The sequence below is a fragment of the Scyliorhinus canicula genome, chromosome 21 (genome assembly GCF_902713615.1).
Source record: "Scyliorhinus canicula chromosome 21, sScyCan1.1, whole genome shotgun sequence".
In the NCBI taxonomy this organism is placed as follows: Eukaryota; Metazoa; Chordata; class Chondrichthyes; order Carcharhiniformes; family Scyliorhinidae; genus Scyliorhinus; species Scyliorhinus canicula.
This window is the reverse complement of record NC_052166.1, coordinates 70,478,833-70,493,476: the sequence shown is the minus strand read 5'-3', so window position 1 is coordinate 70,493,476 and position 14,644 is coordinate 70,478,833. Positions and strand designations below refer to the sequence as shown.

At 45.9% G+C, this 14,644-nt stretch overlaps 1 protein-coding gene across 4 annotated transcripts in view; it reads left to right on the top strand.

Annotated features, from left to right (window-relative positions):
- The window catches only part of adamtsl2 (ADAMTS-like 2), a 122,051-nt gene extending 108,517 nt beyond the window's left edge, over nucleotides 1-13,534 (top strand). For all 4 annotated transcript variants that reach the window (XM_038781867.1, XM_038781865.1, XM_038781864.1 and 1 more), the window contains 4 exons: nucleotides 2,380-2,550; nucleotides 9,129-9,305; nucleotides 10,186-10,330; nucleotides 12,739-13,534. In XM_038781867.1, coding sequence (XP_038637795.1) covers nucleotides 2,380-2,550; nucleotides 9,129-9,305; nucleotides 10,186-10,330; nucleotides 12,739-12,857 — 612 coding nt within the window. In that variant the 3' untranslated portion in view covers nucleotides 12,858-13,534. The remainder of the gene's footprint in view (nucleotides 1-2,379; nucleotides 2,551-9,128; nucleotides 9,306-10,185; nucleotides 10,331-12,738) is intronic.
- The last annotated feature ends 1,110 nt before the right edge of the window (nucleotides 13,535-14,644 follow it).

Sequence of the window (14,644 nt, the reverse complement as noted above, 5' to 3'; positions counted from 1 at the left end):
TTCTCCGTCGGAGAGAACCTCTATTTCGTCAGCAGTGCACTCACGCCCGCGGATTTCCCGATGGCGTGGGGGGTCCACAATGGAAAACCCCACTGGCCGCCTGCCGGGATGGGGAACCCTGCGCAGTGCCGTTCAAAGTGCGGTAGATGTTAGAAAGCGGGAAGCATGTCAGCCAGTTGGCACGCAGCAAGCTGCCACAAACAGTAATGTGAGAATGACCACATCATCTGTTTCTAGGTATTCGTGGATGGATAGGTATTGGCCTTGGGGCAAAACTCCCCTATTCAAGATATTCTGCCATGGGATCACATTTGAAATTTGTTAGGTGGGAATGCTGAAATGAGATGAAACAAGTAGGTTTCAAATTAAGATACTGTGAAAAGCCCCTAGTCGCCACATTCCGGCGCCTGCTCGGCTCCCGGATGTTCTGCTCTGTGAATGTAAACGGACCCTTTGGATGCAACCTGGCTGGAATTTACAGAGCACAGTATTTACCATCCCAGAACCACCCCCCTCTTCCCCCCCCACCCCCACACACACACACACACACACACACACACACACCAGCTGACTGAAAAGTCGGTAATGAAACCTCCCACTCAAAATCCAACTGCCCTGCAACCATTCATGCTGCAAGCAGTGTTAATTTAATACTTGGTTTAATACTGAGACTTCCGCCCCCACCCGAGAATCAATTCCTGCTTCAGAGAGCTGCTGGCAATTTGATTGGCTGACTGCTCTGCAGTCCCAGCAATGATAGGTTCAAGTAGTACCCACTACTGGGACTATATATACCCCAATCAGCAGGCCCGGCTGGCAGACTTTAGCAAGGGGGAATGGGATGTTGAGGTTGCGAGGCCTGGGGTGAAGATGAAAGGGAGGATATGACCTCCCTACGAGTTGCCTTACCGTGCCAGGGACCCGGGTTCAATTCCAGCCTGGGGTGACTGTGTGGAGTTTGCACGTTATCCTCGTGTCTGCGTGGGGTTCCTCCGGGTGCTTCCCACAATCCACAGATGTGCAGGTTCGGTGAATTGGCCGTGCTAAATTGCCCCTTAGTGTCCAGAAGTTGGGTGGGGTTGTGCAGATAAGGTGGGGTGGGGGGAGTGCTCTTTCAGATGGCCGGTGCAGACTTGATAGGATGAATGGCCTCCTTCTTCTGCATTGCAGGGATTTTATGACCTTGGCGAGAGTGCCTCTAATGGGCACACAGGACCTTGCCCATAATTAGCCCACGCAGTGAAAGCAGCTGGGATATCCTCTTGGTCTCGGCCTTCCCCTGGATACATTAGCGGTAGATGTGAGGCTGGTCAGCTGTGCTCCGCCCCCTCAGAAATGACATCATCGCAGCACGTGCTGTTGCAACTGCATTGTTGTGTCATCGGACGGCCCTCCCACAATGCCCTGCCCCGATGTCCCGAGTTCCCGAAACACATGTGGTCTCAGTCATGCAGGAACCCGGCGTGGCGGTCTATATCCATCTCCGGCACACTCGGCCGTGATCTGTGTCGCTGGCCAGTGGGGCTTACGTGAGGGCTGGGGTGACTGGTGGGGGGTGGCCTGTGGGGTCGTGGATGGCGGGTTGGGTCCACACAGGGCCGGCGCCATGTTGTACTGTGTGACCGCTGCAGATAGTCAGCCATGCGCCTGCGCCAGCCGGGACTCAGTCGTTCTCCGCGTGGGGGGGGGGGGGGTTTTCGCCCATGCTGGTGCTAGACTCTCACCGTTCCCAGAATCGGTGAGGGTTTCACGCATGCTCCACTGGCACCGGCTCTTAAGCCGCTGAAACAGAAAATCTAGCCCCAAATCTTTGCTTTTTGCTCATGTTATGCAATCCAACAGCCAATCATATTACACTTCTTTATGATTATATGGTCCTTTATTATTGAGTTCATGATTCAATATAAAAATTTAGATACTCTGTTTCAAGCTTCCAGCATGACGACCACAAATATTAACTTGAATCCATCGAATCACTACAGTGCAGAAGGAGGCCATTCCGTCCATCGAGATTGCACTGACCCTCCGAAAGAACACCCTACCCAGGCCCACTACCCTGTCTCATTCCTGTAACCCCATGGCCAATCCACCTAACCTGCACATCTTTGGACTATGGGAGGAAACCGGAGCACCCGGAGGAAACCCAGGCAGAGAGAACGTGCAGACTCCACACAGACAATGACCCAAGCCGGGAATCGAACCTGGGACCCTGGAGGTGTGAAGCAACTGTGCTAACCACTGTGCTACCGTGCTGCCCTTTGTGTTAACTCCGAAATAACTTTTACATGTAGTTGGAAGAATTTGTAGCATCATCCATCATAACTTTGTGGAATCGATTATATTGATATTGCATTTTTAATTTCTCTTCTTTGCATTCAGTGCTCAGGGCCTTGTGGACAGGGAAGAATGATCAGACACGTGTACTGCAAAAACTCAGAAGGCAGGGTAATGCCTGAATCGCAGTGTAACCCTCAATCAAAACCCCACGCAGTACATCCATGTGGAGCTAAAGACTGTTCTCCCCACTGGCTGGCCCAGGATTGGGAAAGAGTGAGTAAAGAAATCAACTTTTCAATGCATTTTTTTTAGAAATAAACCACTTGTTGTATTTTGCATATATAATCAGAATTACACTTTTAATATATATAAAACTTCATTGGGACTATGGTGAAATCACATTACTAAGTTTCGCGTTGTTAGGAAGCAGTTTTGGTTTTGTACCAATGTTAGACTTGTGGAATGTAAATAAGGTGACTAGAACAGCAACAGGCCCTTTGGCCCTCAAAGCCTGTGCTGATCATGATGCCGTAACTAAAACAAAAAACCTTCTGCCCTTACTCCGTCCGTATCCCTCTATTTCCTCCCTATTCATGTATCCATCCAGATGCCTCTTAAATGTGGTTAATGTGCCGGCTTCCATCACATCCTCTGGCGTTCCAGGCACCCATCACTCTCTGCATGAAAAACTTACCCCATACATCTCCCTTAAAGTTTCCCCCTCTCAGCTTGAACCTGTGCCCCCTTGCAATTGACACTTCCACGACTATGCACCCTATCTATGCATCTCATAATCTTGTAGACCTTTATCAGATCTCCCCTCAGCCTCCGTCATTCCATGAAAACAATCCTAGTTTATTCAACCACTCCTCATAGCCAACACCCTGGAGACCAGGCATGAACCTTCTTTGCTCTCTCTCTCCTCTCCAAAGCTTCCACGTCCACCTGATAATGCAGTGACCAGAACTGCACATGATACTGCAAATACGGCCTAACCAAGGTTTTATATAGCTGCAACATGATTTCCCAATTCTTGTACTCAATGCCACAGCTGATGAAGGCAAGCGTGCCGTATGCCTTGTTAATCACCTTGACCACCTTTGTTGCCACTTTTAGGGAACTGTGGACCTGCACGCCCAGATCCCTCTGTATGTTAATGTTCCTAAGGATTCTGCCATTTACAGTATGATTTATACCTAGATTTGATCCTCCAAAATGCATCACCTCGCACTTGTCCGGATTAAGCTCCATCTGTTACTCTGTGCCCAAGTCTTCAATCTATCCTCTGACAATCGTCGGCACTATCAGCAACTCCACCAATCTTCGTGTTAGCAAACTTACTAATCAGACCACCCACATTTTCCTCCAGATCATTTATATATACTGTAATCAACAGAGGTCTCGGCACTGATCCCTGTGGAACACTAGCTACTGATCTCCATTCAAGAAAACACCCTTCCACCGCTACTCTAATAACCAAGTCTACATCCATCTCACCAGCCCACCACGAATCCCATATGATTTTAGGTTTTGTACCAGTCTGCCACGTGGGACCTTGTCAAACGACTTACTAAAATCCATATGAACTACATCAATTTTCTTTGTCACCTCTTCAAAAAAACTCAATCAAGTTGGTGAGACATGACCTTCCCCATACAAAACAATGCTGCCTGTCTATAACTAGTCCATCTTTCTCCAAATGTGCATATATCCTGTCCCTCAGTATCTTTTCCAAAAGCTTCCCCATCACTGATGTCAGACTCCCCGGCCTATAATTTGCTGAATTATCCCTGCTCCCTTTCTTAAACAAGAGAACAACATTGGTATATTCTCCAGTCCTCTGGAACCTCGCCTGTGGTCAAAGAGGATGTGAAGATATCTGCTAAAGCCTCAGCTATTTCTCCCCTTGCCTCCCGCAGTAACCTGGGATAGATCCCATCCGGCCCCAGGGCTTGTCTACCTTAATGCAATTTAGGATACTCAACACTTCCTCCTTTGATATATTGACGTTGTCCAGAGTGATCTCACACCTATCCCTGATCTCTACACCAATCATGTCCTTCACCCGATACAAAGTACTCCTTGAAGATTTCACCCTCTTCCTGTGGTCCCACGCATACCTTCCCTCCATTGTCCTTCAGTGGGCCTACTCTTTCTCTTGCTACCCTCTTGATCCTAATATATGCATAAAAAGCCTTGGGATTCTCCTTGACTATGTTTGCTGAAGACTTTCATGGCCTGTTTTAGCCTTCTGTACTCCTCAAGGGCTTCATCAGTTTTTAGATGCCGATACCTATCGAATGATTGCCGAATCCTGCCATTTCTATTATTTTTGCAGGGACATGCCTGTCCTGCACTTCAATCAACTGGCCTTTAAAAGCCTCCCGCCCACATGTCAGACGTGGATTTGCCCTCAAATAGCCACTCCCAATCCAGTTCCTGTCTAATTTGGATGTAATTGGCCCTCACCCAATAAAGCACCCTCACCCGTGGGCCACTCTTGTCCTTATCCATGATTACTCAAAATCTTATGGAATTATAGTCCAAAATGCTGAAACATCAATCACCTGGCCTGGCTCATTCCCCAATACCAAGTCTAGTATGGCCCGCTCCCTGGTTGGATTGTCAAAATACTGGATCAAAAAGGCCTCCTGGACACATCTAACAAATTGCTCTCCATCCGAGCCCCTGGCTGTAAGGCATTCCCAGTCAATATGGGGGAGGTTAAAGTCGCCCATCACAACTACCCTGCTTTTTTCACACCTTTTCAGTATCTGACTACACAACTCTGTCTCCTGCAGACTGTTGGGAGGTCTATAGTTCACTCCCAACATTGTGATTTCACTCTTCTTATTCCTGAGCTCCACCCATAATGACTCACTACAAGCTCCCTCCAATGTGTCCTCCCTCAACACAGCTGTGATCTGCTCCCCAATCAGCAATGCCACTCCCCCACCTCTCTTGTTTCCCCTTCTGTCCCGTATAAAACACCGTTATCCCGGAATGTTAAACTGCCAGTCCTGTCCCTCCTTGTCTCCGTAATTGCAATTACATCACAGTTCCATGCAGTAATCCAGGCTCTCAGTCCGTCTGTCTCACCTGTTGTTATACTTCTTGCATTGAAGTAAACACACTCCACACTCTGAGCCCTACGGCTTCCCTCTGGCTGCTCTTACTCTGCGCCATGTTTATCTCGGTCTCACTTTTTTCTCCAGTCTGTACAATTACTGACCTGCTGTTCCGCTCCCCACCCCCCTGCCACACTAGTTTAAACCCTCCCGAACAGCACTAGCAAACCTCCCGCCCAGGATATTGATGCCCCTTCAGTTCTGCCAGGAGAATAATACTGACTCTCCAAAAGTCCAATTCTCCTTTGCTGTAGCGTCAGTAGGGCCCTGACACACTAGTCAGGCATTTTTTTGCATTAAGGTCCATGCAGGGAATAATAGTTTCCATTGGCTGGGGGATCAGTAGGGGGGTCACAGTCTCGGGATAAGGGGATGATGATTTAAGACTGGGATGAGGAGCAGGTTCTTCACCCAAAGGGTTGTGATTCCTTAGAATTATCAAACCCAAAATGTTGTGGATGCTCCATTATGACTGTATTTAAAGCTAAGATAGGCAGATAGTCTTTGTGATGCCCTTGGCTGAGATTCACTAGGCCGTGGGTGCAAGTATTTTCCAGAGTGGCCCTAACGCGATTAACCTTACAGTGGGCCGAAGGGGTAAGTATTTGACATAGATGCCCCTACAATGCAAATCCTGCCCCAATCAGACCGCCCCCACAAAGTAAATCCCGTCCCCCAGTCCGACTCTTTTTTTTCCCCCCCCTTCCCCTCTCCAATCAGTCACTCGTCTGGAAGCAAAAGAGCAGTCCGGCAGAAACAGTGAAAATTATTTTTCACTTGCCTGTCCCTTACACCTGCTGCCTCAGACAGACGTGTAGAAAGCAGTAGTTGTTACTTCATAGAAACCCAAAACCACATCACAATACTTTAAATCCCTTCAAATCCTTTGATCTGCGAGCTTGTATTCACTTTCAAAGCGAATTAGCTTTTAGTAGGCTATATTTAGACAGGATAGTCCTTTCGGGCAGCCCGGTGTCTGGATTGTTTATTTTCATTTACCTTCACAGTTAATTGCATTTCAAGTACCCTGCTGTGAACCTAACCACAATGTTTATAAACACCCAGGAGGTAAATGCATTCACTTCCTCTTATTCTCAGCGGAAAACACTTAACTGCTATTGATTTGTTCAAGGGCTGTCAATCATAGCTAGCTTGTTTATAATCAAGCTGGCTTTGGTTGAGTCATTGCTATGGAGAAATGAGCAGAGAATTATAGGCTTTCTGAGTAACAGGGTAATTCAGTAAGATGTAAGACTTGAACATGTTCATCTTGTTTGTAGAGAGTGGGTCCCATATGAATATATGTTGGTTCCAGCAGGCGGTAAATGAAGCACATTATGAGAGCAACTGATTATCTTAAATTGGTTGTTAGTGTAGCTATTAACACACTCCGAATTGTTCAGCAGGTTCTTCCTAATTGTGAAAACATGTTTTTTAAAATATCCAATCTTTTAGAGTACCCAATTTTCTTTCCCCAGTGTGGGGGCAATTTCAAGTGGCTAATTCACCAATCCTGCAGATCTTTGGGTTGTGGGGGTGAGACCAATGCAGACCCGGGAAAAATGTGCAACACAGTGATCCGGGACTGGGGTAGAACCCAGGTCCTCAGTGCTGTGATGCAGCACTGGAATCACTTCTAATGGCAGACATTTTGTTTTGAGTTTTGCAGGCAGAGACTGGTTGAGATACTGTCTGTACTCAACCTATTGGAAAGATTGGAACGAGCATGCTATTTGATTCGGTCAACCAATCACTGGGCATATGGCCTTGACACAAATACAGCGCATCAAAGTTATGCTGCAGAACAGTTGACGATCCAGGTCAATCATTGTTCGCTGTGTATTATACAAATTCGCCAATGGGCCAAAGCTGACACTTTGATTGTCCTGGAAAGGTACCTCACATATTGTAACAGGTTAAGCCAGCTTGTTTCTCGCTGCTACTATGCAGTAGTTGACACAGGTGATATTTAACAGGTTAAGCCAGCTTGTTTCTCGCTGCTACTATGCAGTAGTTGACACAGGTGATATTTTCCACCAAAGGATGCTGCCCAACATGCTGTATAGATTTCAATGTCAGTGTGATGTCATCCCAGCATCTGGCTGATCAAATCAACAGGATGTTCCTCCGATTGTTCGCCGAGAATGTACTCAGCAGCCCTTGCAGGCAAATCCCAAAACTACTGTTCAATGTGATTTTGCATATGGGCAGTACTTGCTGAACAATCCTGAATGCACTAATAGCACCAACCAATTTAAGATAATCAGCAGAGCTAATAACGTGACTCATTTTCACTTGCTAGAAGTGACTCTGCAAACAAAAGGAATATATGCGAGTCTTGGGCCTAGTTTGAATTGTCCAGATGCTTGAGGTGTCTATCGTTTCCCATTGCATTCTCCATGGCAACATCTCTGCCAATCAGAATTGGCTTGCCAACCAATCAGCACCCTTTTCTCCTGCAATATAAATTGTTGTGATTGTTTGAAATTTGGCATTCTTGTGTTTGTCCTGATGAGTACTATATATGCCACAATCTCATTAAATAATATTTTAGGGTAGATTGCTAGGGATTCTGCTCACTTCTATTTGGGAGGCACAGTTCCACTCGCAGGTAATTGGGCCTCTTGCTGAATTAAGCCCCAGGTTGAGTAGAAATCTGTACCCGAGAGCTGCCAGTGGGTGACCACTGAGATTCAGTGACGAAATGGGTGTGAGAGGTGGGATGGGGATAGCAGGGAGAGGGGTGTGGCCAGGATCAGGGAGGAGGCTTGACAGCAATAGCAGTTTTGGGGGGGGGGGGGGGGGGGGGGGGGGGGGGTTTGCTGGCTTCCAGGGGTTTCCACCACCCCCTTCCTGATGCAGAGTCCTTCAATCATTGAGCTCAATAGTGACTGCTGGATTGCAAGCTCCCTAACCACTGCTGCTTGATGCCCTTCAGTGGCTGCTCAGGAGCCTCTAATGTCCTATGGGCTGGAAGGTTGCCTGCACGCCCTGGGCTCAATCAGAGGGAGGCGTCATCATCTTCAGCTAACACTATCCTGCCTGCTCAAGTAGTCCCCACCACTGCACTTGCATCAGAGCAGAGGGCGGGCATCACATTCCAACCTGGGAGTGCATTTTGGGAATTTGGTTGCTGTAAACTTGAAGTAAATCCATCTGATGGATGGCCACTTAATATCTGTGGCTGTAAACTTCATTCTGAAAGGATTAATGCCTCTGTTAAAATAGCAGAGGGAGAAATTGCAGGTATTTTGAGCATCTGTACTTTAGCTGCCATGTAATTTCAAGTGATACAACAGGGACAGTTTCTCCATGTGTCTTTGGAGAAATTCCCACCTGGGAGTGTAAACGGTGTGAAGTGAATAAGAGAACTTGAGATTGGGTTACAAACACTCAAATGCTTCTATAACTTTTCAAGGCAGCGGCTCGATGGGAACTCTTTCTTTTAAATGGGATGTTCTGCTTCTGCCAATTTCAGAAGCAACAATAACGTGGATTCTGTGCGCAGACTACATTATATTCAATGGGTTGATTTATTTTATGTTGTATAACTTGGATATGTCTGAGGAGTCTGAGAAATTGATGGTCAGTTTTACCAACGTTTAAGATTTCCTGAGCAATCTGGAGAATTAATAAATTGTTTATTTGCTCTAACATTGAGAAACAACAAGATTCCGATCACGGCATTAATTTAAATAAACCTAACCGGTCTACTTCCCATAGTGCAACACGACATGCGGCAGAGGGGTGAAAAGGAGAGTTGTTCTATGTGTGGGAATAGTGAATGGAAAAGTTAAAATTCCCAATTCCGAGGAATGTGACGGAACTCCGAAGTTGATTGAGGAAACAACCTGCTTTGAACGGCCATGTTTTAAATGGTTCACTACTGCATGGTCTGAGGTAATAATGCCAACCTCATCCACATACTTTCTCCGACATGCTTCCCTCATTTCTATATTTATAAATTCCCCCATTACATCACTACTGCCGGGAGGTCTGTAGCATCCCCACCAGCAATGCAAGGGGAAGCACAGTGGTTAGCACTGTTGCTTCACAGCTCCAGAGTCCCAGGATCGATTCCCGGCTTGGGTCACTGTCTGTGCGGAGTCTGCACGTTCTCCTCATGTCTGCGTGGGTTTCCTCCGGGTGCTCCGGTTTTCTCCTACAAATCTCGAAAGATGTGGTGTTAGGTGAATTGGAATTCTGAATTCTCCCTCTGTGTACCCGAACAGGCGACTAGGGGATTTTCACAGTAATCTCATTAAAGTGTTAATGTAAGCCTACTTGTGACACTAATAAGTATTGTTATTATCTTCTATTGTTCCCCAATTCTACCCAGTATCCTGTGTTCATTGCACGTTCCAGGATGGGAAGTGTCCGCCATTTGACAGAATTCTGACTTTCGGATAATGGATTTCCACCCGTTTAATCTGTTCCCCCCCCCCCCCCCCCCCCCCCCCCCCCCGCCATGAGCCGGGAGGAGAGAGCCTCAACATGCAGCAACCCTGCCAGTAAGCAGGCTGAGAGCATTTTAATAAGAAACCATGGATACAAATGGCTGAAGAAAAAACGGTCAGATGTGTTTTTGTATCCATTGTTCCGTATTAAAATATTTTGTATCTTATATTAACATTGGCACTCGTGGCTCTTCCGAATTCCCTAGTCTTTAATTACCTACTAATTAAATATACAGAAGTGTCTTAACATGTAATATTTTATGGAGCATTTGTTCTAATTCTTCCACTGAATTTAGTCCTGTATTTCTGTCACTTTTACCCAGTGCACTAAAACCTGTGGTGTTGGAATAAGAATGCGAGACGTGAAATGTTATCAGGGAAAGGAAATTGTGCGAGGATGTGATCCGCTCTTGAAACCTGTGGCAAAGCTTAGCTGTGATCTGCTGACCTGCCCCACCCAGCCACCAGGTAATAGTGACTGCATTAAATTCAATCGTGCTGTGACATTATCTGATTTCCTTCCATGTTAGTTACATCAATTCATTTAATAAGTAAAGTCACTGTAGTCCCAGGTGACCATAGGCTGCTTTCCCCGTTGAGGGGGATAGCTGACTGGTGATGGTTTGACCTGAGGATCAGCACACCTCAGGCAAGGGGCAAGGTTGAGAAGGCGGGGCCTTCATGGATACCCTGAAAGATTATAGTTGGAGCAACTACAATATGGTCTCCTACTTCCTTTAACACCCTGGGATGGAAACCATCAGGTCCTGGGGATTTGTCGCTATTAATTTCCTAGTCACTGATGCTGTGCTAATGTTAGTTGTATTAAGTCCTGTCTTTTTCTCACTACTTTCCTCGTGATCCCCACCATGCATAAATTTGATGGCAAGGGACAGTGAAATGCTTCTGGGCGTCGCTCCCAGCACCAGCTCAAATCCGGCCAGAGAACATAGTCTCCCAGACGGAGAATCCAGCTGACTAAGTATTCTAGCCTTGCCCCGAGCATCTCAGCATTTTTAATTCTCTTTGTCCCTCGTAGGATTCTACCCCACTCTTGTGGCCCACTTTGAAGGCTTGGAGGAGATTTGATACAGGGGTTTAAAATCGTGAAGGGTTTAGACAATAAATAAATAAAAAACTTTCTAATAGTTGAAGAGTTAATAATCAAAGGGCAGAGATTAAAGATGAGCAAAAGCAGAGGCAACATGAGGTAAAGCTTTTCATGTAATGAGTGGTTAGGATTTGACATACAGTCCCTGGAAGGATGCTGGAATAGAATTCAATAGTACTCTTCAAAACATTCCGAATAAGTGCTTGAAGGAGAAACAAAATTTGGGGATATGGGGAAAGAACAAAGCAATGAGATTAACCTGATTTCTCTTCAAAAGAGATGGTGCAAAATTGACCCCTTTTCTTCTGTATTGTTCTGTGAGTCCATGTCAATACAAGTTGCACTTCTTTAGATATGCTCCCCTTATATTAATCTAGGCACGGTAGCACAGTGATTAGCATTGCTGCCTCACAGCGCCAGGATCCCAGGTTCGATTCCCAGCTTGGGTCACTGTCTGTGCGGAGTCTGCACGTTCTCCCCGTGCCTGCGTGGGTTTCCTCTGGGTGCTCCGGTTTCCTCCCACAAGTCCCGAAAGACGTGCTGTTAGGTGAATTGGACATTCTGAATTCTCCCTCCGTGTACCCAAACAGGCGCCGGATTTTCACAGTACCTTCATTGCAGTGTTAATGTAAGCCGACTTGTGACAATAATAAAGATTATTATTATACCCTATACACACCTGCAATGCCTCCCCTATGTACACCAGGAACCATCATCATTAAATCCAGTTAGGGATTCACACCTTTATATCCAAGTGTATCTAGCCAGTTGCTGTGATCCAACAACCTCATTGCACACTCTCTTACTTTTTGTGTCTCGCTGTTAGGGGAAGCGGCTGGTGGAGTCAAGCTGGAGGTTCATTGAGGCACCATTGTCACACAAACGTTGGTCTCAGTGGAGCTGGTCATGGTGGAAGTACTTACTTGGACACACAATGGCCGAGATTTTCCTCCCCCTCCATGGCGTGTTGTGCAGTGGCGAAGGGATGCCTGTTAGTAGCCAGCAGCAGCATCATCTGGTGCCACCATTGTCAACAGTGTTTCCCTTTAAACACACCCCTTGCCCCCGGGCAGCCCTTGGACGTGCCGACGGCACACTCCCACCATGAGACCCCACCGGCATTGATGGCCAGAAAATGCCACCCATTGTCTGCCAATGGTGAGGTGGCTTCATTCCTGCCGTCTTCACCAGTCTGGAAGCTTCATTGATGAAGCAGTATTTGTTCAGGGATGGAGGCGATACTGTTAAGTTCTTATTTATTGCCCATTCCTAGTTGCCCCAAGAAGCTGATGCATGGCAGTCCTGGTACTGACGGAGCTCCTACAAATGTAGAAAAACCAAGGATATTGACCCAATGACAATGAAGGTGCGACAATTCATGTCCCGGTCAGGTTGATGGGCAACTTGCCGATGATGGCATTCCGATGACATTGCTGTTCTTTTCGTGCTCAGGATTAGAAATCACAGGAGAGGGAGATGCTGTCAAAAAGAGCTGTTGCCTCATATACATGACGAAGAATTGATGGAACTTTGTACTGATGATATTCCTCCTTGTTTCTTTTCCATTGAGATTGTATTCAATTTGTCGTTTATCTACATTGGTTTATGCATCCTAGACTTTAAAGAGGCCTCTCAATTTGCTTCTCCAGAGTGGTGATCAGATTTCAACATGTTAACCTGTGCATTTTAAGCTGTTACTTTTCCTGTATATAAGGATAGTTGACAACTTCTTGAGACACTAACAATCCCTATTATTGTTCCACAGACGACAGTTGTCAAGATCAACTTGGGACTAACTGTGTTCTGGCATTAAAGGTCAATCTGTGCTCCCACTGGTATTATAGCAAAGCTTGCTGCAGGTCCTGTAGAACTGCTAATTCATAGTACAGACTGTCTGAATTGCTGCATCTCCCAACATGTGAACAAAAGAATGATGTGTGTGAGATGGAATTACTTTTACTGCAAGAATAGAGTGGCTTCTTCCCTCAGGAGCCTCTGTCTTATTGCTACCCTGTTGTGCTGGACGAAGAGCAATTGTGCTGTGAAGCTGTCCGATTCGCTGGGCCCGCAGGAGCTGTGAGCCCAGTGCATGCTGTCATAATAGAATTCTGTCCATCAGCATATGGCAGATAGATTGTACCCTATTCCAAATATGCAGTTCTAAATTATTTTAATACCATGCCCACAAATAATGCTACTGAACATGGAGACATGATTGTGTTAACCATGATTATTAACTCCGCAAACTATCATGCAAGACAATTTATCACCGTTATAACTCTATTAATTTATTGTAATTCTGTATTACTTGCTAAATGTTAGATTAGGTAATAGTTCAATCTTGGTGTGTCCATACAATATTTTTATTACACTAATCGCAAATACTTTTTAAACTTATAATGGAGTTCCAGGGAGAATGGCTCCCAATAAGATGATCATGATGCCAAGTATACTCCAGAACTCTTTGCTCAGTCCGTTGCTTCAACTTCAATCAGTCCAGTCCCTCTGAATTAATAATTTCCTTGTTATCTGTCACTTTATTATGGGATTCCTCGCCCCCCCCCCCCCCCCCCCCCCGGATTTGGCAGCTTTTATTGGCACTGATAAGGACCCAGGTAGCTGGCCTGCACGTGGTACTCCACTCTGTCAGGTCCAGTATGGAGGTGGGCAGTTCAAACTCTGCACCTTTGATGGAGTCAGGCCCCTTCTCTAAGTCAGCGTAGATCATACCCTCTGAGAGGAGTTGTGAATGACAAGGGAACCCTAGCCCTGATACAGCAGCCAGTTAACATTCCCATTGAAATATGTTGTCATTCTTACTTTCTCATAAACCAGTAAATTAGTAACATCTATTCATAATAACAATGTCAGAAGCTTTGCTCCACTTTAAACCTTTTACTCTTGCGTAAATGAACAAGGCAGTGAAAAGACTTCAAACACAAGATTATACAAGATGGTAGAGCTGTCAATCAAACAGCTTTTCCTCATCTCTACAACTGCATAAGAATTGCTTACTGAGTTCTAAGTAGATTAGCCATTCTTGGAGTTCAGCCAGGCATTCATAATGAGATCAACTGTCTGGCTGAACTCCAAGAAGCAGTCATACAGACTCGAAACATTGGGTCAAATCTCCCCTTTGGGACTAAGTTCCATGACTGGGACAGGGAGGCTGAAGGGAAACCACCGCCATATCTTCTGGCAGAAATCTGGGTGGGAGGGTGAGCTGTAAGGAGGATACAGAGATCCTTCAGTGTGATTTAAACAAGCTGAGTGAATGGGCAAAAGCATGGCAAATGCAGTATAATGTGGATAAATGTGAGTTTATCCACTTGGGTAGCAAGGCAGGAAAGCAGATTATTATCTGAATGGCTATAAATTGAGAAAGGGGAATATGCAACAAAACTTGGGTGTCCTCGTTCACCAGTTGCTGAAGGTAAGCACTCAGGTCCAGCAGGCAGTGAAGGAGTTAAATGTTATGTCGGCCTTCATAGTGAGTATTCAAATACAGAAGCATGTCTTGCTGCAATGAGACAGGGCCTTGGTGAGGCCACACCTGGACTATCGTGTTCAGTTTTGGTCTCTTTATCTGAGGAAGGATGTTCTTGCTCTGGAGGGAGTGCAGTCATGGTTCACCAGACTGATTCCTGGGATGGCGGGACTGAAATATGAAG